This window comes from Rhipicephalus microplus, chromosome 1 (assembly GCF_043290135.1).
Source record: "Rhipicephalus microplus isolate Deutch F79 chromosome 1, USDA_Rmic, whole genome shotgun sequence".
Classification (NCBI taxonomy): Eukaryota; Metazoa; Arthropoda; class Arachnida; order Ixodida; family Ixodidae; genus Rhipicephalus; species Rhipicephalus microplus.
This window is the reverse complement of record NC_134700.1, coordinates 64,527,779-64,554,389: the sequence shown is the minus strand read 5'-3', so window position 1 is coordinate 64,554,389 and position 26,611 is coordinate 64,527,779. Positions and strand designations below refer to the sequence as shown.

At 43.3% G+C, this 26,611-nt stretch overlaps 1 protein-coding gene across 3 annotated transcripts in view; it reads left to right on the top strand.

The window, feature by feature from the left end:
- Positions 1-26,611, top strand: part of mEFG1 (mitochondrial translation elongation factor G 1) — a 154,512-nt gene that overhangs the window by 116,736 nt on the left and 11,165 nt on the right. For all 3 annotated transcript variants that reach the window (XM_075873820.1, XM_075873723.1, XM_075873771.1), the window contains exons 13-16: positions 3,101-3,148; positions 6,939-7,091; positions 8,766-8,858; positions 20,480-20,555. In XM_075873820.1, coding sequence (XP_075729935.1) covers positions 3,101-3,148; positions 6,939-7,091; positions 8,766-8,858; positions 20,480-20,555 — 370 coding nt within the window. The remainder of the gene's footprint in view (positions 1-3,100; positions 3,149-6,938; positions 7,092-8,765; positions 8,859-20,479; positions 20,556-26,611) is intronic.

The window sequence follows — 26,611 nt, the reverse complement described above, 5'->3', positions numbered from 1 at the left end:
CGGCTGCAATTAAATCCTTGTGCTCTGAGTCCGCGATGACCATGCGGACGCCTGCAGGTAACTTTTGCAAAAAAAGTTCTCGGAGCAATACTCCATCTATCGTGTTTGATGTTCCGCCAAGCAACTGTTGCATGTGCCGCAAAAGCTGACTAGGAGTACGGTCGCCGAGTTCCGTGCCGCGAAGCAATTGCTGCAGTTGTTGTGGTTCGGAGTGCGTAACTCGGCGAATAAGGGTTTCTTTCAGCGTTGCATATGCGTTTTCGACAGGTGGTGCGAGCAACAGATCCCTGATTTCACTGGCTATGGCGGGCGGCAGACTGCTGACTACGTAGTGGTATTTCGTAAGGTCTGCGGTAATTCGTCTGGCTGCGAACTGAGATTCCACTTGTATGAACCAAAGTGCGGGGTCCGCAGTCCAAAAAGGGGGCAGCTTACCGTCGACTGAGGAGACTGTCGGAGGGGCGTCGGTCGTGGACGCTGAATCCATATTGCGTCTGGTGCGACACTCCGGTCGCTGTGTCTGTATTCCGAGTCCGGGTCACCAATGTTGGGACGCGTCGCTCGGCAGAGCTGCGCAAGTGAACAACTCGCGTCCCAAACAACAACTGACTTTTATTATCACCCTTCCTCTCGAAGATAACTTTCTTGTGCGGGCGCATGCGCTCTCTGCACCGCACACAGAAGCACCGCTTTACGTCGCCACATGCGCTGCATTGCTGCACTGCTTACAGGCAACACCTTAGCAGTTTTTGAGGTAACTGTGCTGTGACTCGTGCTACCATATGCATCCCAATGAGTTCCGTTGTCTCGTCAAAAGCTGAATACCCATGCCGTTCACTTGATTACAGAGCGGAGCTATGCCTGGGTCAGTGTACATTTATTAAGGCAAATCTAATTTAGATTGTAATAGGAGTGTGTCTTTCTTTTCTTTCGCAGATCCATGTTATTAGGTTTCTGATAAATAAGATCGTGTGCTTGCAAACACTTGCTTGTTCATGTTGGCAGTGCTTGATATTCAAAGCAGATATCTACACTCATACTACAAACGCATGAGCATACATACACACACGCTACGCACATGCAAACTTGCGCGCAGGGTGGTTCAACCCCACCACACCCCTAAATAATGTCAGCCACACGTCCCTGGTGAAAGTGTTTTAATAACAATATAAAGAACTCATAACTAATCAAAGTAAATTAATTTTCAGCTAACCTTAATAAGCTTCCAAAAATCAGCAGTCGGTTGTGCTGCACTGGGTCAGAAAGGAACCAAGTGATGCTTCCTGGAGTAAAACGCTCCAGAAGCTGAAAAAATCGCTTCTTGGAATCTCTTAAATTTTATTGCAAACTCACAAACGTGAACTTTCAATGGGCCGCGTTTAATGAGAATACAGCACAGTCATGCAGAGCAAAGGCAGGCATAAACACCATACGTTTGTCCATAATAAATATATTTCAGGCTTTACTACTGCAGTTCACACGGAAGAAATATACGTCAGTGACAGGGGCGTGGCGAGAAATTTTTTCGGTGAAGTACACCCATCGTTTGTGTATTCGCACATGTGTTTGTGCGTGTGTATACACACATATGTGAAATAAAAACTTTGGAGAGGGAAGTATTGCAGCAGCTTAATTTAAGAATGGGTAGAATTAAGACTTGTGCCACTTGGACATCGCTTTCTTCATTTTCATGCTTGCGCGTGCGGCATAGGGCCGCATCTCAACGCACGCAATCTGGTAACCTATCTTCTTTCAAGGCTGGCCCTTTTAGTACCGTTTCCAGGTGCAGTCGCTAGGTGGTGAGCGCTCAGTTGGAATTGAGAATCGATTCACACTAGAATTTTATCATTCGAACTCCCCAATGATATTAACACAGTCAACATGATATGAAAAGTGGCCCCTTCTTATTTTTGTTATGCTTCACCTGATCACATGCTTGTTTTGCAACAAAGCTAAACTGTAGAACCCGTTATGGTTGCAAATGTTTGGCTACAGCTGTGGGAATAGCAATATTTTAGGTGTGAAGTGAATTCGAATGCGGAAGTGTGAGTGCAAATTGAATCTAATATTTTTCGAATATTTCTCTAATAGTTCAAAGTGAAATTACAAAAAAAAAAGTTGGGGAGAGGATTCCTAAATATATTCTTTGAGATATAGCTACATAAAAGCCTTTATTTTTACTAGGTTAATGAAGTGCTGGCAGGGAGCTGTTTCGTAGTTGTCCTATCAAGAATGAGGCGATGCAGAGGCCAAAGGGTATTTATTTACATGATTTCGTGCAGCCAAAGGGTTGCCGACAACACTTTGCGCGTGAAAGGCAAAGATGCCATTCCCTCAGCCTCTTCTCCTCTTTCAACATAAGTGGAAGCCTTCCTGATGTGGCAGACAAGTTTATGCTCTCTTGGAGTTATGAGTTCCAAATTCACTTTGTAGACATCAACATACAATAACATTTGAAATTTTGAATGCTAAAAGTTTTCGGCATACAATTTTTCGGACTTCCTGCCCGAATTTCATGTTCATAGCAGCATTAATTGAGTTCTACCCTGCCACATCTATCATCTCTATGTTGGAATCGGAGTGCTTCATCAACCTAACAAAAAGGTGCAGTTTCATGTTGCTACTTCATAAGAAAATTCATCGGAATCTTCTCCAATTTATTTTTCTGTGATTTCACTTCGAAGTATTCAAATAATGTTCTAGAAATATTAGAAAAATATTCTATTCAGTTTTCACTCGCACTTCAATATCCGAATTCGCTTTGCACCAAAAATTTTGCTGTTCGCACTATTCGAAATACTACGTGAACTCACATATTCTATCACTATAACTGATGATCGTCATGTGACTGAAAAAATGTACCATCAAATGTTTTACTGTATTCGTGTGTTGTGCACATACTCTCAGACACACCTTATTTTTTACTTCTAGTTTTCTACTGCGAAACTAGCACGAAAAAGTGTGTCCTACAAATTCCGCATGGTCACATCGTGGAATAAACAAGAGCATCATATTTTGAGAATCATGCTCCTTCCTTTGAATTGATTTTTATGTCTGATGTGCCTTTAATGCTTGAATGTCTGATGTGCCTTGAATGCAGATGATCGCCTCGGGCATGGGAGAACTTCATTTGGACATCTATGGCCAGGTTAGTGTGCAGGGAAACACGGCATGTGACTGAAGCTCACAAAGCATGCAGTTGTATTTATATACAGTCGAATCTCAATAATTCGAACTTTAAGGGGCTGAAAGTGTGTTTTAATCAAAAGAAGTTCAAATTAATAAATGCTAAATAAACGGAGGGCTCACCTTGCAGTGGCGCATGTGCATTGAGCTAACACATGAGGGGGAAGTTTCAGCAAACTTAAATTTATTTGCAAATCACAGGACATCCGTCATTAATTGAAGTAATCTGTGGCGCACGTCTGCCCACGTTTGCTTTGCAGCGAGCCAATTTCGCGTGCAGCTTGCAAAGAATTTGTACTTCGGCTTCAGCATTCTTGTGGCAAGAGAACTTGCACCCAGCAATGTCCAGCGCCAACGCTCTCTAAAGAGGACGACAACGACTGCATCTCCGCCTATGTAGCCACAGCGTGACCAGCACGGGACGAGAAAGGAGGAGTGTTTCCTAGTGGAGAGAAGCAGATCGGCATTCGAGAGAGAACCAACACTCCACTACAGCTTTTTTTTTTCTTTTCTTTTCTCAGTTCGCGTGCGTTGTTGAAAGGAGAAGGGTCTATGTGGCAGGGACGGGAAAGGAGGAAGCGTGGCACCGGCACGTGAGAGACCCAACACTCTGCAACAGCTTTCATTTTTTCTCCCGCTCTCTCTCTTTGCACCTGGCATTGAAAGAAGAAGGGTCTTTATGTGGCAGGGACGGAAAAGGGAGAAGAGTGGCACAGGCGCGTCGCAGATCGGCATTTAAGAGAAAGCAAACATTTCACCGCAGCCTTTTTTTTTTCTTCACGCACAGGAGGTGTTGGATGTGCCGCTGCGGGATCAAGCGTGGTGCTGAAAGCATTTTCGGAGCTCTGTATCTTCGAATTAATCTTCGAAAGTGCTTGCGCATTCGAAACACAGGGCGTTTTCGCCCATTGGAATACACATAGCTTTGAGGGGACCTCAGCTTGAGTTGGAATTTACCAGAAGTTCGAATTAAGCGTGTTCGAATTAATGAGATTCGACTGTAGGTGGTAGCCTGATATGAGGCAAGTGCCAGTGAGGGTGCCCTGCTAATTAACAGAAGTGTAATGAGCCTTGTACAAATCTTCAATTTTTTTTTTTTTTTTTTTGCAATAATGACACCAGAAGCTTTTTGTTGCACATTTTGTTTAAGGTGTGTCGAGGTACGAACCAGAGTAGTACCTAATGCATTACAAACACAATCGACGAATGCTAATTTGGACTCTATGAGGAATGTAAATAAGTCTAAATTATCTAAAGTCCGAAAAGAAAAGTGCATCAGAAAAATATACTTTTATTGACAAGTACTGCTGACTGAGTAAGTTGGTGCATGATAAAATTGTATTGCTTTAGTGCAGCTCAGTTTGAGCGTGAAGAAAAGATGCTACGGTCAAGAAGCAAGAAAACAGGAGGGCTAGCTTCCAACTTTTGTTTATTGCATGACCCTCAGCACATTATATAGCTCACCTTGCTGCATGTGACTCCGCACAGATGACATAATCGCAAACGTATGGCGCAGTACACGTTATCAAAGAAATCTAGCTTTAAGCTGCTATCTAATTAACATTCCCATATCAGCACTTCACAACACTCGCCCCACAAAACAACTCTTTTTCAGATAAGGCTGCAGATGGCGTACTCGCACAGAACTTCGCACATTTTGTGATAGAGATCGCTTCAATAATTTCTTGTGTCAACTGGTTACGACTGTGGCCCTAGATGACACACTGATCAAACAGTGGAGTGCATGCACACGTCTTACAATGCATAGCCAGGAAACCACCTGAAGAAATCTTGTTTTTTACATTGGAACAGTGCTTGCGCAAGTGGTCATTACGCACCTACCAGTCTGTTCTATGTAAACGGCGTCCCATGACAGAGGGAACATTTAGACGACAGTTAGGGTACATTCAACAAACTTAGCCACATGCTGTTTTCCACTACATGCGATAGTCAGAAATAAAAATTTCGGAAATTTTACCCCGCATTATAGACGCACTTTGAACTTGGCGCCGAATTTTCTGGAAAAAAGGAAAAAGTGTACCTATTATGCGACTAAATATGGTAGTTTTTTTTTTAAGTATGCCGCCGCTCTGTAGGGGCACGAGCCCAACTTTTCAGCATTTTTCTCGTTTTACCTGCAACACCACACCTAAGCTCCAGCTACGGCGAAGTTACTATATCTATATAAACATTGACACTAAGTAACTTCGAAGCACTGCACAATTACGAGTTTGTGCACTAGGTGTTGCTACGTTATATTGTCACGGGGTCATGGCGTGAATGAAGGCAGCAGACTGCAGGTCGAATAATAAACTGTTTATTTGGCCCGAACTTGTTACCACGTAAAAAAAAAGTCGGATTACAGCTACAAGGTGGCACTGATGGCGGCAAGCTGGGCATCAGCCATCGATCAACTGACAAGCGGCGAAGCGTGTCGGCATTTTACACTTGCTATCGAACATTCTACTGTTATCGCTAGCGGCGACGTAGGTTCTAGGATAATCTGAAAGGTTCACAAAGTGGGCGTAACCTTAAGAAAACGATCTACTACAGCCTTGAAGATTCTCTAACATACTATGCACGGTTTGCACTGAACATAGTGTAACGGGGCAATAACAAAACTTGAAGAAAGGAACGTGGCAATATTACTGCCCCTCCCTCCAAAGCATGCATTGAGATGAGAAAGTGTTCAGTGTAACAGCTTACCACTTAACGAAGGAACATGGAAGAATAAGTGACAAGAACTTTAATGTGTAACACCATATTACAAAAGCCACAGTAAGCCTTTGAGCCGTCTTGTAATCCTCTAGCTTGCCCTCTGCCATGCAAGCCTTAGTAGTTCGTTGTAGTTTGAGTGTGTGATTGTGTTGCGGCATTAAAATTTTGAAGAAAAGTAATGTGAAAGTAATCTATTACCTTTCTGTAATTGCTCGTTTACTTTTTGGGGGCTGTAACTGACCACTGTAATCAGTTACATATTAAAGAAAGTAATTTTAATAGAAATCAGTTACTTATTTTCTTTTTTGTGTACAAATCTGACAAAAACAAAGGTGGCTTTGTGACCATTTCTCATTTTGATAAAATTTAGTTTGGGCACATGTTTTAAACATAAAACAATGAATTCTAAGCAAGTGTTGGGGGAAAAATTACCTAAAAAGTTATGCAAGTTATGACCATTTCTTGCCGACTTCATACTTTTTGTACTGTGAGCACACCTAGCAAGGAAAGAAATGCCCATCTTTGTCACAATATCTATTGCGAACAAGAGCAACTGAATTTAAATCGGGTTAATATTTTGTTTGAAATGTCAATCGGTATGTTCTCAGCACGAAAATGATTAATATTGTGTTGAGTAAGCAAGATGCCCAACCATCTCCAAAAGAATTACTGCAATCATTATGATCAGTTAGTTGGCTTCTCTTGTCAAAAAGTAAAATCTACTGCAGCACCATGGTGTGTGAGGCAGGCAATTTCATCAGTTGAGGGGCACAGTAAACTTTCTACACGCAAAGAGCCATTTCCTTAAGGTGCTTTCTTTTTGTTACCTGTTGGCAGCACATCCACGTGCAAGAAACGTCAATCTGCTCTTCATCATAGAGGGGACGGGTGCAGGGGCACATTGTGTGTTTCTTTGAGCTGAGGTTTTTTGCACTGAGGTCTGACTGTGTGCAAACTGCTTAGTTTTTTTTCAAGTATGTGAAGCATGCTGGCGGGAGCATATTGTGGTACTGGTTGTGTCTTGTGTGCTGCAGCGCATGGCTCGTGAATACAACTGCCCGGTGATACTGGGCAAGCCAAAAGTCGCCTTTCGGGAGTCGCTCACAGCCCCTTGCGAGTTTGATTACCTGCACAAGAAGCAGCACGGAGGTGCCGGACAGTATGGACGAGTCATTGGATACCTCGAGGTGATGGGCTCACCACATTCTCTACACTCATCACAAACTGTACCAATACTCAAAGAGCAGTCTGTTCATCAGGCATGGCCCGTTCACTAAATTTTTTTCGGGCGGGGGGGGGGAGGATGTACGTGTATTCGTCTGTGTTTTTGCTATGCTCACATTGTGCGTAGGATGAAGATACGCTGGCTTTAGTTATGTCTTCCTTTGAAAGCAGTAAAGCTTTAATTTGCGAGCAAGCTATTAGGGTTTCTAGTGTGAGAGAATTACCCCAAGTGTTAATCCTTGACCTGCAGGTTGTTGGATTGAATCCCATCTACTACGGCCTCATTTTAGACAAGGGCGAAAATCTGTGAGACGCTTGTGGTTTGATTTAGGTGCATGTGAAAGAATTTATGGTGGTTGAAATTTCTAGAGCCATCTACTACGGTGTCTCTCATAATCTTATCGTAGTTTTGGGACTCTAAACCCCAAGAATTGTTATAAGCATTAATCCTTTTGAAATGTATCGTTAAAACCAAAAGCTGATCATGCATTGGCTGTAGTCATTGGCTTGAAACGCAACATGAGAACGTTCAGTGCGACTGGCATGTGCTTAACTAATCACATAGCGCATAAGGAATGTGAGACCCTTCCGTTTTCCCGTGTCTCAATTTTTACGTGCTACATGATTAGTTATGCATTACCAACATGCCCAACTTCATACTCCTGGCATGTGCAACTGCTCAAGACAATTGCGTCATGTCTGCAAATCTAGCCGCTGAAAATAATGTTGGCCATGGCATAAGTATTTGATTAGCCAACATGACAGCAACAAAATACTGAAAACTAAAATATATATGTGTTACTTAGCCTAAAGTTGTTGGTTTTTCTACCATGAGAGCTGTATATACCAGGCTTGTGCAAATTCATCAGCAGTGTATTTGAATGAATTATAAAGTATTCAAATGTGCTTCAAAAGGAATTTGAATTACTTTAAGTTTCAAAGTATCAGAAATGAACAAATAGACTTGATGCATTAACTGCATGTAATTGCTTGTATAGGTGGTTTCACTGCAGTGAAGGGATGCTGTACCTTGAAGATACCTATTCAAGGAAAATTTGCTTCGCCGCGGAGCCGCACTTTATTGTTAAATGAACAAATTACTCTCACATTGATTCATATTTAAAAGCTTGCAATGCTGGCTTATATTTTTCAAGCAGAGTAAATTTTATAATGTCACATGTTTTACAGGTTATCATTTGCATTCTACCGAAAGCCAAATCCTGCTACTATTCAAGGTTGCTTGCATGTGACTTCCCTTTAAACCAGAAAGAATGACATTTGCACATGCCTTGTTTCAGTTTTCAAAGAACTATTCTGCAGGTTAGTGGCTCATGACAAATATGCTCATTTTTATTTATAATACGTGGTGTATACTATTTGAATTCAGTTGGAAATTATTTGACCAAATGACTATTTGCTTCAAATTCACTTAAAATCTAAAATTTTATGTTGACGCTAGCCTAGATAAATCTTATGGGGTGCTGGGCAGCATGGATATGAATTGCATTTGTGCGACTCACTTTCTATTTTTTCTCATTCATCTTGATTTAATGATGCTTTTGCACTTGAGATGCACTAAGACGCTGTCCCCTCGACCACAGGAGTGATTTCTGTGCATGTGTTGTTTCTTGGTGCAGCCACTTCCTCCTGAGAAGAACACAGAAGTGGTTTTCCAAGACGACACTATTGGCACCAATGTTCCCAAGCAATATATTCCTGCCATTGAAAAGGTGCGTGAATGATTTACTCCTACAATTACGGTGGTGTCTTGACATGGGGGCAGCCACTGCAAAATATGGTAAAGATGTCTACTTTGTGCAGGTTGCAGTGGATTTCTCAAAACAAACTATTGTCATGGGGTCATGTTGTTAATGAAGGATGCAGTTTGTGTGTCTAAGATGAGACTTTATTTGGCTGTACTTGTGGCCGCAAGCGATACTCATGCTGCACACTGGTAGCGGCAAACAGGGTGTCGGCTGTTAATAATCTGATCTGTGAAAAGGGGTTTTGACATTTATACAGCCAGCAGTGAACATTTGAGCATTATCACTGGTCGCTGTGTTTTTGAGCATAAACTCTGCTGTTTGTGTTTGTGTGCTCAACAGATGATCTTGAAACAATCTGGAATGCTTTCAGACGTTCTAGTGCAGATCGTGCTAGGCGTTATCTACACGTGCCAGAGGCCAGCAACATAAAACATGGAAAGGAGTGTGTGTGGCACTATTACGCTGAACATTTTGCATAAAAACAAAATAAACACGCCTTCTAGGCTTACGTTCTTCATGGTAATCTAAAGTATTATTTGCCAAAATACATATTCTGCTGTGGAACAGCTGCTCCATATGGGATATTGTGTACCAAACTTGTTTACCTGCACCATCCTGCGGCGAACCAGCCCTGTTATGCCAAACTCTTTTATCAGAGCCACCCTGTGCTGCAGCACCTGCATTTAGCCGCTAGGTGCTCCATGCAGGAAAACGGGACTGAGACATCATATTTTCAGTTTCATCTACACAGTTATAGTTGCGGTTTTGTTAAGGCGGTGATCGCTCAAGCGGCAGTTGTGAACTTTCTGAAGTCGTGATTGCCGACACGTGTGCTATCTTGGCAGGCATCAATGCAAACAGCTCCTAACGCTTCTATGTATTGTGCCTTTAATGCAAAGAGACTGCTGAATGAGCATATCTCCAGCAATTTTCAGATATGCAATATTCGATGCAAAAAGTTAGCTGCCAGCCTTAATTCACATACTGTAACAAGTTGTTGTTATCTCATTAATTGCTTAGCCCTTGCGGTAAAACTGTTTTTTTATGCCTTGATGGCAGCATTTAGAAAAAAAGGGCTTTCGGTAGCGGTGCTGAAAGGATGTGAAAGTGCTGCCAGGCTCTCAAAGCAGCTTAGTAAAATTGGGGCACAGGAGTTCTCATCAAGCACAGGCACATGTTTTCATTCATTTTTCTACTGTGCTGTGTTACACGGTACTTATAGACTCGGCATTTGATGCTTGTGCACTTAGGCTGAAGAAATGGGTTGCTGTACATAAGCTAAAGAAGGCACATTTGAACTGCAAGGGATCAGCAATGAATACCATAACAACAAACTGTAATGTTATATGAAGTGAGGCTGGCTGCTAACTCATTTAGATCCGATCTTACTTTCTCTGTATAAAGCGCTAGTACAGTCGACTCCCGTTAATACGAAGTTCACGGGAACCGCAAAAAACTTCGAATTAAACGAACTTCGAATTAAGCAAAAAGCATTAAAAACGGCACTTTTATTAGTTTAAAAGCGTGACAGTTTTGAGGAAAAATAGTCTGTCATCTTCTTCTGCTTGCCGAATCTGGCTGCGGCTAGCAAGTTTTGTAAGGAATACACGTGTCGAAGTGCTTCTTCGGCGTTGTGTTCTCCAACAAAAAACCGCTGCGCAAGAGCAAGACCCGCAGCTACATCAGCAGCCCTCGGTGGTGGCTCATTCCGATGTCGTCGTCATCATCGTCATTTTCAGGAATGCAGTCATGGGGCCGAACCATCTGCACGATTTCGCTGTCCGTTAGTGGACCGCATGTTTCGACGTTGCTGTCCACAGCGACATACTCGTCAAAACGGACGTCACCGAGAGCGGCGCGAAAGCTACCGTCGTCGAGCTCATTTGTTTACACTTCCACTGGCGCACAAGGAGAAGCATCCCCCGAGTTTTCCATGAAACCACAGGCCCGGAAACAATTGGCGATGGTTTCTTCTTTTCTTTCACGCGGGTCCAAGCTCGCGCTAGCATATTGATGGCACTAAGCAAACTCACCTCGTATTGCGACGAGTTGTCCATGCACAAAAGCATGCGCTCGACGAGATGCGGCCTATACAATACCTTCACATTTTTTATTATGCCCTGGTCCTTGGGCTGCAACACGGACGTCGTGTTTGCAGGCAGGTACACAAGACGGATGGCACTCAAGGCAGGTACGTTCATGTGGGCACTACATTGGTCCACAAGGAACAACACCTTACGGCTTGATTGCCCGAACTTGCGGTCGAGTTTGGTGATCCAGCTTGCCCGCTTTCCATGTCAGGCACGTTTCCTCATCGACTGACGCCTTCTCCCCACACACGCTTTTAAAAATCAAGTCGTGGCGATGTTTGAAACGCGTAAGCCACCCATCCGAAGCAGCGAAGTCGTTGATGCCCAACATTTCAGCAAGCGATGACGCTTTTGCCGTGACGACTTCACCACTGAGAGGAAGTTTGTTGTTTCGTGCCTCTCTGAACAAATCAGCAGTGCTTCCTCCAACTCGAGGTAGGCGCCGGTGCGCATCCGCTTCCGCGATGTCTTGAATTTTTCCCTTTCAAACGCATCCAATATTGAGCGCTCATTCTTTATGAAAGTCGACAGCGTGTTAGGCTTAATGCCGTACTTTCTTGCAATGTCTTGTTTGGCGGTGCCTCCCTGGTCAACTTCCTTCAAGACTTCGACTTTCGTCGCTAGGTCTAGCGTTCGGTAAGGGCCACGAGTTGCCATTATCAAATGTACGTCACCAACACAACACTCAAAATCAGAAGCGCAGAAACACGTGTGGAATCAACCCAGCGCGCGGGTGACGCGGTGACACACTGGAGTCTCGACAAAAGTCAACTAAAGAGTCAGTCGATGCGGTCGATGCGATTCGCCAGCGTTAAAAAGATTGCCGCTTCAAGATCTGTGGCGCTGCGGACAGTAGTGGTGGCGAAGACACCAGCGCGGTCCGGCAGATGTTTTGGCATATGAAAAGTTCCCCATTTTACTGTAAAATTACGATCGCAACGAGACTGTCGATTGAAAAAACTTCTAATTAACCAATATTATGGGTTTTTAACTTCGAATTATCGAGCATTTTTTTCTATACGATTGCATGCAAAACTGATGGGACCACTTGCTCATTTCTAATTAGCCGAAACTTCCAATTAAGCGACTTCGAATTACCGAGAGTCGACTGTATAAGAAAATGTGGCCATGCCAGGTACAACATTTTACCTGCAGTGACTTCGCGATAAGAGCACAACACTTTGAAGTGTATGAGAGCCGTCCATTGATAGCTGCTGGGCTAGAATGTGCTCCTGTGATTATGACTGTGCCCTGCAGTTGTTACTCGAGCGACACCCCCTTCATTCCTCACATCTTTTCATGCTTATTCAAGACTATTTTTCTCTGTGCTTTGATGGGAGGCCGCCTGAGCGGGGTGGCGTTATTGAAAAGTGGTGCGGCCAAGCGGTGCCGCATTGACCTGTTGCTCTCAAAAACGACAGCTCACAATTGCCACACCCGTGTACGGTGAGGAATAAGTACGTGCAGTGAACACACAGCAAACACTTAAGTTTGGTTCAGCAAGCGCTTCAGCAGTGACGTCATGAGCTTAGTAGGCAATGTGCTGCATGCAACTCGAAACAATAGGCTAGGTTTCTTGCAGGTACCGAACCCATTCACGAGAGCCATAGCGAGCATGGAAGTGCTTGATAAGTAGAGCACTGGCAGGCATTCAAAGCTACTTGACTGATATGTGGTGTTTAACCTCCCAAAACCACCATATGATTATGAGAGACGCTGTAGTGGAGGGCTCCGGAAATTTCGACCACCTGGGGCTCTTTAACGTGCACCCAAATCTGAGCACACGGGCCTACAGCATTTTCACCTCCATCGGAAATGCAGCTGCCGCAGCCAGGATTCGATCCCGCATTCAAAGCTACTTGATTTGATCACTTTGTCAAAGCAAAAATGCGCGACTTTGTTTTTTCGAACTATTTTGCATTCTCAGAGGAGTCTTGCATTCACTGTATCTAATCCCTCTTTACGAAACGTTTACCTGGAAGTCCTATAGCAAGGCATTTCTTCAAGCAGTTGATGATTGCCTTGAGCTGGATTTTGCTGACATTGCTATTTCTTAAATTTTCAGCACTTCTTGATGTGTGCCAAAGTTGTGTATATGTTGGCTAAAGGACCTTTTTAAAAAACCTCAACGAGTGATGATGTTACCATGCGTTCTCTAGCAATGCGTTAGAGGGAAGAAAAGAGGACAAATGTGGAGAGGAAGAAAATAAATGAACAAAGCGATATGAAGTTTGAAATGAGGTGTGAAAGGTAGCATCATAATCACTCAGCTCTCCAGGCACGCTTGCAGAACGAGCATTTATGGGAACCATGTAATTGTGTAGCTGTTGGTTAGTTGCCGGGGTTTTTCTGTGCACACTGAATAGCCTGAAATTTAGCTTAAGCAGCTTCGCTAATGAAAGAAAGGGGCCATTTAGCCAACATTTAGACAACTCTGGCACACATCAGGAGGTGCTGAAAATTTAAGCAAAAGCAATGTCAGCAAAATCCAGCTCAAGGCAGTCATTTACTGCAAGAATTTACATGAGAAAAAGCTGAAGAAAGAGAGATCAAAATAGAGAAGCACAGAGAGATCATTGCTGAGAGAGAGAGAGAGAGAGGGCCTCAAGTTATCTCTCCTATTCTCAACTGCCCCTTTGTAAGCACATGTATTGGGTAGGTATATCTAGACTTTACTAGGGTAGGTATCTTTAAGCTAGGCTTGGCTTATATGTCAAGGAAGGCTGCCCAGCTTTTTTGTTCCTTCAGGCACGAACCACCAGTGCACAGCTGCCTTGATTTATTGTGCAGAACGGCAGTTGCACAGAGTGGCAGCGTCTGGAAGCATTTTGAAACCATGGCAGTGTTTTTTGCCAATATGTGTGGGCATCTGTACTGTGACCTGATATGCCAATTGAGTGAAAAGAAACATCATTTCATCTAAATGCAATAGGTGCTGCAGCATTCTTGAACACAGCACTGTTGTGTTCTGGGTTTCGGTTTCGGAATGACATGTGAGGATGCCAGGGGGCGCCGCTCTGGCATCCAGTGTTTCAAGGCGACTGTAAAATAAAATCAGTCTGTGTTTGGTAACCGTGGAGTGCGGTTGTTGTTCTTTCCTTCGGCGTTTTGCGCCAACCTTCGTGTTCGGGCTGGTCGGCGTCCCCGCCGGCCGCGTACGTTTCCGTCGGCCGTCTTCTTCTTCTGCTTCGTCGGGACCAGCCAGCCCCCAACTCAGCAAGCACATCGCCTGCTTTTCTTACATGAGTTTTTCAGGGGAACACTCACCAGGGTGTGAGCGTTCTACGTGAACACTCACGTCGATTTCCAGGAGAATGTCCTTCTTAGCTGCTTTACTCATGATCATGTGAGAGTGCAGTGAGTAAGTTACTTTGTCAGCGCAGTGGCTTTGAGCTGCTTTGATTTCAGCAGCGCTTCGAGATAGGTAATAGTGTACTTCAAGTTGTAAAAGAGTATGTCTTTTTAGGGCAGGTAATAACCGTAGAGCCGAACCACGAGATTGAAGTAACTAGAAGAATAAGAATGTGGTGGAGCACATTTGGCAAGCACTCTCAAATATATGACAGGTAGATTGCCACTATCCTTCAAGAGGAAGGTATATAACAGCTGTATCTTGCCGGTACTTAGCTACGGAGCAGAAACCTGGACACTTAGAAAGAGAGTTCAGCTTAAATTGAGGACGACGCAGCAAGCAATGGAAAGAAAAATGGTAGGTGTAACTTTAAGAGACAAGAAGAGAGCAGAGTGGATTAGGGGACAAATGGGGGTTAAGGATATCATAGTTGAAATCAAGAAGAGGAAATGGACAGAGATTATTATTTGTTTTAGATTATTATTTGTTTTAAATTATTATTTATTATAGAAATGGAAATGGTACAGAGATTATTATTTTATTTTATTTCACAAGTCACGCATTTTACAAAAGATCGAGCGCATTCTAAACATGCCTAAATACGAAGGATTAGGACTATAATTGATTTGTGAGGTCCATGCTCTTATAACTTGCAGTTTCTTGATACATGCTTTAAAGTTGCACTGTAGGCTCACTGCAACAGGTGTTTTATATATTTATTTATTTATTCATTTATTTCTGCCAGCTTGCTTTGCAAGCTATAAGCAGAAGTGGGTTGTACAAAAAGCTAAAAGAAACAAAAGTAACGAACTGTGAATACACATTATGAGAAAAAAAAAAAGAAATTTAAGAGATCTGTTTTGAACAGTATTTACAGCATGTGAAATACTGGAAACAGTATATTATATAAAAAAATAACACAAAGTATTGCAAGTGAAAATGCCGGCAAGCAAATACATGGATAAAAAAAACAACAGAACAAAAGAAACAAACCGTAGCTAAAAAAAAAGTAACGAAAGAGGAATGAAAAAATGAAAAACGTCACAAGAATGTGCAAAACAGCACTTGCTTACTGAGGGCTCAGCTCAGCAACAAAAAGAAATGTTTATGTTGAAACACTTTGTGTCATAGATTAGTAAGAGCATAGACAAACTATGATATGGTTGGGCTCTGCAGTACATATTCAAACAATGCATTCCATTCATGGATGGCACGTCGAAAAAGACTGTTTGAAGATGTTGGTTCGGCAGGAGTATTCAGTTTGTTTGAGGGAGTGAGACGAGCGAGTAAGGCGCCGGCCACACGGTTTGATGTACAAATCCTTGTCTATTTTAACGTGTTCGTGGTGAATTAGCCATAACATTTTAAGTCTTTGTCGATGGCGTCATATCACTAGAGGTTCAAGGTTCGCGTCATTTTGTGTCTGCACATTCGAATATTTTTAAACTAGACATTGTGACGTCGTGCTAAGCATGTCATCAGAAAAGAAAAACTTGCTCACAGAAGATGAACAGTAGTTTCCAGCTCCCTCAAAGAGGCAGGGATCTTGTGTATCGTGGCATCGGTTTCTGAAAATCTGTTTGCACGGCAATGAAAAATAAATACGAATGTACTTCACCAGTGAATAATGAAGAAGCTAGAAATATTTCAGTTAATGTATATATCTATGACAAGTCGCATGGTCTGAAGAATGTAAGGAAGCGATGTTGAAGAAGGGTTGTGCTTGCAGCCACAAATAACATTAGTCGCATTTTTCCCGTAGGGCACAAGAAGGCGCAAGAGTTGGCAGTCAGGTACGCCATGGTGGAACAGTGGCTATGGTGCTGAGCTACTGAACCAGAGGTCATCAGTTCGATCCCAACCATGGTGGTTGCATTTTAATTGAAGCAAAAGGGTCGAGGCCTGTGTACTGTTTGATGTCAGTGTACGTTAAAGAACACCAGATGGTTGAAATTTCTAGAGAACTCAACTATGGCATCTCTCATATTCATATCTTGGTTTTGGGATGTATAACACTAGATATATTATCATTAGTCGGCAGTGACCTAAGGAAAATACGATCAGTTGTTTTGTCAGTTATTGTGTAGCAGTTAAACGCAAATTTTTCTCTTTCATTTTGTCTACTTGTGGATCTGCTGAACTGGTCGATTTAACATGTGTGCCAGCGAGCACCGAAATTCATTTAATGGAGCTGTCTCATCTTGCCTCACTATGTCAGTCATGCAAATGAGATCCAGTCTTCAAAACCACTGTAGTATTGTGCCACCAGCCTAATCAGACAAAGCGAGAAATTGTGGAGGCATATTATGTCATGATTGACGCCTCACTTTGTGTAAGTAGACCTTCATGGTTGTTACTAGACAAGTAATTCAGCTGTAATTATTGACTGTTAATACGCGCATTCGTTGTTTGACTTTTCGTGCCTCTTCACAACACGCATGCTACACCCCCATTTTTGTAGATCTTTTTTTCACGCGAGTAAGAAACTATCAGTTGTGAGTGAGTGCTAGATGGTGCCTGTACTGTCTTCCTTGTTTTTCTATATTTTTTTTCTTTTTTTTGCTCTAAGTAGTATTTCAACTTGTAGTTTCTGTGCCAATGAAGGTTGGTAGACACTTGTTGATTGTTACATATATGGTGCAAGTGTCGTTCACGCTGTTCAATGAAGAAGAACGGTTATTTGGGCTAGTTCATTAAATTCCATTATAACAAGGGTTGTTAGTAAATGTATTTTGTTTTATTGAATGCCAATTATACTTTCTATAGTACTCTTTGAAAATTATAGTATTTCTACTTGTCGACAGTGCTAATGGACATTAATTTCAAATGCATCCGCGAATCTGAGACCGCTCGTGCGCTTCATATGCAACCGAGGTTTGACTCTTTTTTTTTTATTTCATTTTTTGTCGTAAAGCACTCACGTAATGGGTAAAAGAATGGATGACGCTTCTGAGCCGCTCAACAGATCCTACAGTAGACTGATGGAAATTGTCGAGAGACCCTTGCAGCTAAACACCGAAGTTCGGGATTGGATTTCGCAATACAGTCGAATCTCATTAATTCGACCACGCTTAATATTAACTACCGGTTCATTCGAACTCACGATGAGGTCCTGTCAAAGCTATCTGTATTCCAATGGGTGAAAACACCCAGTAATTCGAACACGCAAGCATTTGCGACGGTTAATTCGAACATACCATGCTACGAAAATGCTCTCAGCACCCCGCCCAATCCCGCGGTGGCACCTGCGACACCTCAACCCTGTGCGCGAAGGAAATGAAAAGAAAAGAAAAGGCTGCGGTGAAATGTTTGCTCTCTCTCAAATGCGGATCTGCGATGCGCCTGTGTCAGGCTTCTTCCTTTACCGTCCCTGCCACGTAAATACCCTTCTCTCTTCAATGCCACGCACGAAGAGAGAGAGAGAAAAAAAAGAAAGCTGTTGCGGAGTGTTGGCTCTCTCACATGCCGGTGCCCCGCTTCCCCCTTTCCCGTCTCTGCCACATAGACTCTTCTTTCAACGACGCGTGCGAAGAGAGAAAAGAAAAAAAAAAGCTGCAGTGGAGTGTTGGTTCTCTCTCAAATGCCGATCTGCTTCTCGCCGCTAGGATACACTCCTCCTTTCTCGTCACGTGCTGGCCACGCTGCGGCTGGGTAGCGGAGAGGCTACGCAGTCGTTGTAACCATCTTTAGAAAGTGTCGGCGCTGGACATTTCGGCGCGCAACTTCTCTTGCCAGGAGAATGCTAAAGCCGAAGTAGAAATGCTTTGCAAGCTGCCTGCGAAATTGATTGACTAGCTGCAAGGCAAACGTGTGCAGATGGGCATCACCTATTACTTCAATTATTACCGGATGTCCTGTGATTTGTGAATAAATGTAAGTCTTCTGAAACTTCCCGCTCATGTGTTAGCTCAATGCACATGCGCCACTGCATGGAGAGCCCTCCGTTTATTTAGCTTTCATTAATTCTAACTTTTTTAATTCAAACAAATTTTTGGGCCCCTTCGAGTTAGAATTATCGAGAGTCAACTGTAATATGTTGCACCTTGTCAAATTTGCGGCGTCTAAGAAGTCCTGGAATGGCTCAAGCAGAAAAGTAAAGCGGGAGGCTCGCACGCACACTCGTCGCAGTGACTGCTCCAGCATACCAACTTTTCCCGTTGGTGCTTGCGCGCCTGTTGGGGGCACTGGTGTGCTTGAAAATGGCCTACAGGATGCAGCAGCAAGGAGCAGTGCTGTGCATTTATTTGCATTGTCGCCCATTAATGGTGTCCAGTGTGCTTACACAACAGTGCTATTCTGCACGCACGGCCATGCACATTGCTAAAGGCACTTATAAAGATAGGATTTTCAGTGATAGCTAGTGTTGTGAAATCTCGATACAATAAATTTTGATGCATTCACATCTGTTAATGTGTTATTCTGTAAAAAGCATGAAAAATGAACTTATTAAAGTACTCTGGAATGAGTGCACATTGATTTGAAGGAGTCCATGATATTTGCCTGGTGGCCACAGCTCAACAACTGCTGCAAGATTAACTCTTAAAGGTGCGCATCTTCCTTATACAGTCCAGAACGTCCACGTAAAATACTGATTTTCAACTTTAGTTCTCCGTTCTCATACTGATTGCCGTTTTCTTGATCGTGACAAAAGCGGTCGTTAGTTCAACTGATGTTCATGCAAACTTGTCATACTGTTGCAGTTTTGAAACATTGCCGAAGTATTCGCAGCTAATCTTTCTGCGACTTCATCTTATAGGCCACACATGTAGCAGACTTGGCTGTCTTGCGCACTTCAGGTCCAGGTGTCATCGTAAGCCTTTTAGCAGTTCTGGATGACAATTGCTATCACACTCACCAGGGACCACTACCCATTACAGTTTGTCACACATTGATAGCGAGTACAAACTTCATTCAATGGCTCAATAAGCAGTGAGACACCAGTGGCAGTTGCCACCACTTTTTCTTTCAGAACTCGTCACCAGCATAGACTCAAACACCAAGTTAAAGGCATGTGACAAGTGCACAAAGGTGGATAATTGATCAAACATAGGAATTGAGGTGATGACAAAGCCGTACAGGGAAAACAAAGACGGGTGATGACCTTGGCGATAGGGTTTACATGCACTTAAAAATGGGCTACGCATCAGAAATAGACAGGTGCATGGACGCCTGGAATTATGAGGGACTTGGCATACTTGGTGATTTGTGTCAAAATGCTGCATTGTCTTTTTGATTTTGTTTAATCGAGCAATTTATGTGGGTCTTGGTTTAGTGCTTTGGTACAGTGCTCTTGATTCAGCCGGAAAGACAGTGTGCCTCAGGGCCACATTCTAAGCACTTCCTCTAAAAGGAAGCACTTGCCCCTGTCTCTTGGGCATAAGTACATGGGCAGGGCAGCAACGCTATACTCATCGACCATCCCATATATCATGCGCATAATTCTTACTGTGCAGATATATATGTTTTACATGTTTATACAGTCTTAGGCCTCTGAGCAGCAGAGGCCTAATTTTATGCATTTGTCATTGCCAAACACATAGTGTATGCTGCATTCACTATAGAAATTTTTCACCTTGTGTCTGGCCCAGAACAGCCTTAGTTTTTTTTTGAGCTACAAAACCCAACATAAAAAGAGTTGATGTTACATAAGTGACACACTGCCATCTCTCTCAAAAAGAACAAAGCTACAGTTTTGATCCACATGTATAACTGCTTTGTTAGGCCCACGAAAAGTGATCAACAAATTCAGAGCCAAATGTAAAAAGTGTGCTTTCACCGCTACCTGAAGTTCTAGCATAACCTTAATGACTCAATTCTACACAGTTTCAAAAGGTGGGGCCTGTCAAAGTAAGATAAGTTCATCGTTTGTTTATTTACAACCACCCTAGTTTGAGCCAAAATGTGAACTGCTTTTGACCTTTCATCCCCACATGGGCTGTACAGAATTTCAGTTAAGCAGTGTTTCATTACAGCAATAATTCTTAGCTGCATTTGACAAGAATTGTGCAGAATTATCTTGTGGCAGGAGCTTCATTGTCTGGCTCTTTCGTGAGAGCAAATTGTGAAATGAAGTGAAGGCTGGGGTACATTACTACCACTCCACAGTGCAGGCATGAATGTGCTCACCTGTTTGAATCCTGCAGGGTTTCCGAGCGATGTGCGAGAAGGGGTGCCTGACTGGTCACAAGATTGCGGGAGTCCGCTTCCGGCTTACTGACGGTAAGCGGGAGCATGCACACACAGACACAAGCACAAAATTGAGATGCTGCTGAACAGCTGGCTAAAAAAGAAAGAATTACTTTAAATGGACATTTTGAAAAACAGCATAGGTATTTTTTTGTAATTAATTTTAAAGGGGGTACTCACACAAAACTTTGTGGCCAGGATAGTCTGTGGGATCGATTCCCGTGAACATGTTTATATAACCTACCAAATTTCAGCAGCAAATATAGCTTGGAAGGTAATAAATGTGGATTTCGATGTTTGCTGACGTACTCCTGCTCTATATGCCATATCCCGTGCTTGACATCATCTATGGTCACCTGAAGGTTTCCCCCCAACTTACACGATGTCACCACTGCAGCCAAGCTCTGAGCTGGTGGAGCTAGGAGCAGTGATGTGTCACCATTGCCCTAGTGTTACACTTGCCCCTGGAACACCTCTTGCGTGCCATGTATGTAAGCATGAATGGCGCATACGAATGGACCTCTAAAATGGTGCAGTGAAGGTGTGACCATCTTGCGATAAAGGTTTAGTGCATATCCCCTATATGGCCACTGCAGTAAAAAACGATCTTTTTGCACAGTCTCTTCGCCTTGAGAGTACAAGGTGTAGGAGGGTATACGAGTTGTCTGTAATGCCTGCTGAAATAGCGTGCGCATGCCAGTGACCGCATTCTTAAAGTCAAAGTTCACATTCACTGCTTTAGAGTCACAAGGCCACCCCCCCCCCCCCCCCCTGCATTCGTTCATGCTTTTCGAAAACGGGCAGTGTGCTCTGCTTGAGTAGGGATTTACTCTCGAGGGAATGTTACTTGTTTGGAGATTACACAAAACATGACAGCGACAGTAAAAAAAAGTAGTCGAAAATGTCCATATATTTCTACCGCAATAAAAACAACATGGCTTTCGCCTTTGAGTTTTTTTAGGCATATGCATAAGGTACCTTGTGAGGTTTGTTTTCCTTTCTCACACTGCTTTCTAGAGGATGCCTGGGAGGTTATTGGTGTACAGACAGAACACTCTAGCCATATATAACTTCACTGTAATAATAAAACGAATTTGTTAAATCATGTTGTCCCATCATAGAGAAGCCTGAGAAAGATGAGAGGGTCGGAGAAGGCTGGCTTCATGAAGCTAGCCAAGTGATGTCATGTTATGCCCAGCAGTATATACAATAGTGAAAAAGAGCCTCTCTTCCTAAAGTCATCTTAGGGGAATGCAGTTGGACAGTGTAAGTCCAGCAACATACCGTATTTATTTGAATCTAGGCTGATAGTTTTTCAAATTTCCTTGCATCAAACTCCAGGGTCAGCTTGAATTTCAGGATTTTGAAAAACGTGCCGTTTTTTATTGAAAAAAAAGTAGTGAACAACCAGCGCCGTCTATACGGCATTATAGCCGTTGGTAGCCAACACACGAGGCCGCCATTTTTATCATTGTGGCGACTGTTGAGGCCACGACCTACTGTACTCCTGACCTGCCCAGACAGTCCCTCTCCAGCGCCTACGTCTTCTTCATACCTTCTGCCGCTAGGGCCTAACAAAGCCGTAACCTACAAGCGGCATGGCTTTGTTAGGCCCTGAATGCTGAGTCAATACCTGATCGCTGACGTCAGTTTCAGCTTTTTTGGCTGTATTTTGGCCTACAGAGCATTCATATTGTGCAATTATTATCCATAAATGCAAAATAAGTCGGAAATAAATATACTAGCAGTCATTCAGAATTTTTTCGCAAATAAATGGACGTGACACCACATAGGCTGACCTACACTGTGAGCCTACGGGTCCCCCTGTTTGTCAACCGTGTGCAATAAATACTTAACCGTGCTGAATAGCTTACTTAACCAGCCTTCTAAGTTTGCAGAAATAGTCACATATATGCCAGTAGTTCATCACAGAATGCGGCAGTTCTTACTCCAGCACCGTCCAACCAGCCATAGAGTGGCAGATGAACAGGCTATAGGTCACCAACAGTGAGCGGTTGAACGAGAGTGAGGACACGCACTTCCATAGGAACCCCGCCATCTGGGCAGGTTAGGAGTACAGTAGATCATGGTTGAAGCGAGTGTTTGTCATTTCGAGTCGCGCTTCAAGTGGTCTGTGTGGCGTAGCTCAATGGCGCCAAACAGGCGGTGTCTTCATAGTGCCACTTACAGCAGAAATGTTCACCTAGCCGCGGAATCGTCGTCCTCTTTTTCGCAGACCAAGATGATTTTAGTGTCCTTGGGTTTTCACACTTGAGAAGCTTGGTGACCTACAAAGCAAATGCACAGTCCTTCTCGTGCTCACAAAATTTTTGGTCGCCTGCCTTGTGCACAGATTTTCTTATCACTCTCTTGACTGCCTTTGAATATCCAGATTAAATTTGCAAAAGTGCCTTCACTGACCTTGATTGGCTTAATTACGTCGAGGTTTAACCGTATATTGATAATAAAAATAGAGATAATGTATAATTATGGTCTATCTTAATGCTATGCAGGTGTTAAAATGGTTTCCCAAAATTATAGCAAGCACTAACTTGTTTACATGTATGTAAGAGAAGAGGGTGACAACTTCTTTTTCAAGTTGCTACAATTACGCATCATATAGAATTATAGTCGTATGAAACAAAGAATTGCAGACGGAGAAGCAGGAGTAATCTGACATTGAAAAAAAAAAAAAAAGAAGAGAACTGCTGTTTTTGTAAGAGATCTTGACTTGCAGACACAAGAGCTTTTGAAAGATGCACAGCTTCAAGCCTCTATGGTGCATTGATGAGCCGAGTCTAATTAAAATCACTGCAAATGCAAATAAACCAGCTACTATTCTGTTTGTAGATGCCCAGGAGTTATGTCTTCTGAATGTGTAAAAGAATTTGTTTAAGGAAGAGAACATGAGCTGCTTCATCAGGAGCGCTGCTTCATCACGAAGCAGCGCTCGTGATGAAGCAGATAACTTGCTGCTTATGCATATGCACCGTCTTTTTCTTTTGTATTTTATTGTGTTAGGGCTTATTTTTATATTTTTAAGCTAGCTTACCAGTCACTGATTGTGCTTAGGAACTTCGCGGATGAGCTAGGAAAATCGTGGAACTCTGAAAAATCAAATTAGTAGACTATCGGTCTGCAAATCGTAGTTTTATTTAGCACATAGGTAGAGCTGAAGCTTTTCCAAATTGGAACTTGCTGAAGTGACAAAGGTTTACTGTGATTAGTAAGTCTGCTGTTAATGCTGATTATCTTTTCTTCGTTTGAAATGTTCACTTGACAGGCAGAAGATTAGAGTAAAAAAGAGTTGTGATGGGGGCAAGTCAGCAGTAGTTTCAACTGGGAAACAGTTTTATTGTCATAACTATTCAGTCAGGTATATCCACGAACAACTCCAGCTTTATTTTAACGCAAAAATGTTTTTAGCTGTGGTCCATCATGGCTCCGCTGATGCACTACCGTCACGGAAGTCACGTTGAAAATATACTAACATATTGCAAAGAAAAAAAAAACCAGAAAGCAAGCGATTGTCGCAGGAAATTGAACCACCAACCTCTCACTTCTCAGCGCGGGGCGCTATCCACGCTACGCTACCACGACCCCGTTTACGATAAGAGCGCCCTGCTGACGCACAATGCAAGAAGAATTGCGACAATTGTTTGCACTTGTCCTGTGTGTACTTGTGCGCTTGTTTCGTGCGTCTTTCTGTTTTAACAGCACACTATGAGTGTCGCGCTGTGACAGTTGCTATTGCGCGCTCGTCCTGTGTATGCTAATTGTGTGCGTGCTTTCTACTTAAGGTGTGCGCTGCAAGTTTCGAGCTGCCTACCATTCTTAACCTAACTTTGCAATTTGTTGCTGTTCCTGGAACAATGCACAATGACCGCTCAACTACTTCTGTAAAGATATGTTTCACTTTCGTGTTATACCAATTCCTGAAGGGGGGGAATAAGCCAAGTTTTTCTTTTATATATATAATGCCGGTAGTGCAGCTACAAGTCGAAAATATTGTTGCTTGGTCTATATAGCGAGGAAAGTGGCATTCAGACAGTACAAGACGAAAATTCAATATATTAGGTGAACCTGTACACAGTGAATTTAACGTCAAAGTACAAACACTGGTAAGAGTGATACTATCATTAGCTGAGTTTGTGGTCCTTTATATATGAGTGAGTGAACCTTCCAGCATTATTGGAGGTGCTTGCAGTACCTGCAAAACCAATTCAACTACTCGTCTCATGGACGCAGTCTTATCAGAAGAGTCTAAAATGGTCTAGAAGTTTTCTACACATATTGACGTGGCCTGTACCCAGTGGTAATAACTGCTTTTGTGTCTCAAATCTGATCGCATTAAAATAAATAAATAAGCATACACGGCAATATTCATTCAGTGTTCCTCGATGGCTCAATAACGGTACAACACTGGGTGATTCTGAATTGTGTAGTACTCATGGATGCGCAAGATTTCAGCCGGGAGGGTGCAGGGAAATTTTGTCGGGAAGTTTCGTGGGCTGCTTTTATGACAGTAATGAAAAAGCTGTCATCATTACAGCTTAACCAACTTCTGCAACCATTGCCTACAGTAACCCTTTACCGTCTAGTGTCACGAATTCGTGACATACCGAAAAACTTCGAGCATGAAAGTCATTGAATGCATGCCGCCTTTAATGCTGACTGTCAGGTACTCATAGGAAACATAGCTTTCAGCATGGTTAATCTAGCGCTATCTTGTCTCATGTATTTTATGCTAGAACCAATTGTTTTGTAGCTGATGGCGGAGAGTGGGAAGTGCATGCAAGAGTGATCACTTCTTCGTTCTTTTTCACCTGGCTGACGCAAGTTCCATCTTCAGTTATTTTGTTTACTTGGTGTGTACGCGCTCAATACGTGGCACACGACATGTTGCGTAGCTCTGAAGTACGTTTGTTTGAAGGTCCTGGCTTCTGTGTTATTGTTACGTGATTTAAGCTGACTGAAACAGGGCATAGTGGGACATACCCAAGAAAGGTGCCTCAGACTGAGAGTGAAGAAGCGGACGTTGTCGGCCAGCTGCGCTGAGGCTGTAGACTGACTACTGTTATTTTCCACGGAACATTTTGGTGGAGGTGCTGGGTACTCTTCTGACAACGGAGCTACGCAGTGGACGCCTCCTTAAGTCTGCTACCATGGCTCCGGGTGAGGATACGGCTTCGCTACCTACCTCAGCAACGACAGCAACCCGATACGTCGCCCTAATGCAACCCCGTGATCCCGGTACCTTTACTGGAGAGGAAAACGCGAATGTGGACAAGTGGCTCAGTATGTACGAGCGCGTCAGCAAGCAATATGGCTGGGACCCAACCGTTATGCTTGTGAATGTCATTTTCTATCTTGACAAGACCCCTCGCATCTGGTTTGAGACCCATGAGCTTGAAATCACAAGCTGGGAAATGTTTAAACAACAGCTCCGCGACCTCTTTGGCAACCCGTTCGGTCAACAGCTTGATGCCCGAAAGCAATTGGCCGTACGTACACAGACGTCCACTGAGCCCTGCTTGACTTATATTCAAGACGTCTTAGCGTTGTGTCAAAGGGCAGATCCCAACATGACTGAGGCCGACAAGATTTCGCAAGTTTTAAAAGGAATCGCCGACGATGCGTTCAGCCTGCTTGTATTCACCAACGTAACGACCATCGACGCCGTGATCAAAGAGTGCCGCCGTCTCGAGCAGGCGAAGAGTCGACACATTTTGCAGCAGTTTCAGCGCCTACCCAACACCGCGGCAACGTCGTCTTGCGAAGCCACTTCTTGTCATCCGTCTACGACCGAAGACGTGACGCGCATCGTCCGACATGAACTCGAGGCCGCTTACCCGGCTGCCAACAAACCGACGTTGCCAGACGCCTCAACGCCAGCTGTCGCCTTGATCCAGGCTGTTGTCCGCCAGGAATTCGCTAACCTTGGTATCCTGTCCACTGCACCTACCCTGGAAAATACTGGTCCCTCGATAGGTTCTGTGTACATGAGACATCGCCGGCCGTACTCTATTCGAACCAGGAACCCGTCTGAATGGCGAACAGCTGATGATAAGCCAATCTGCTTCCGCTGT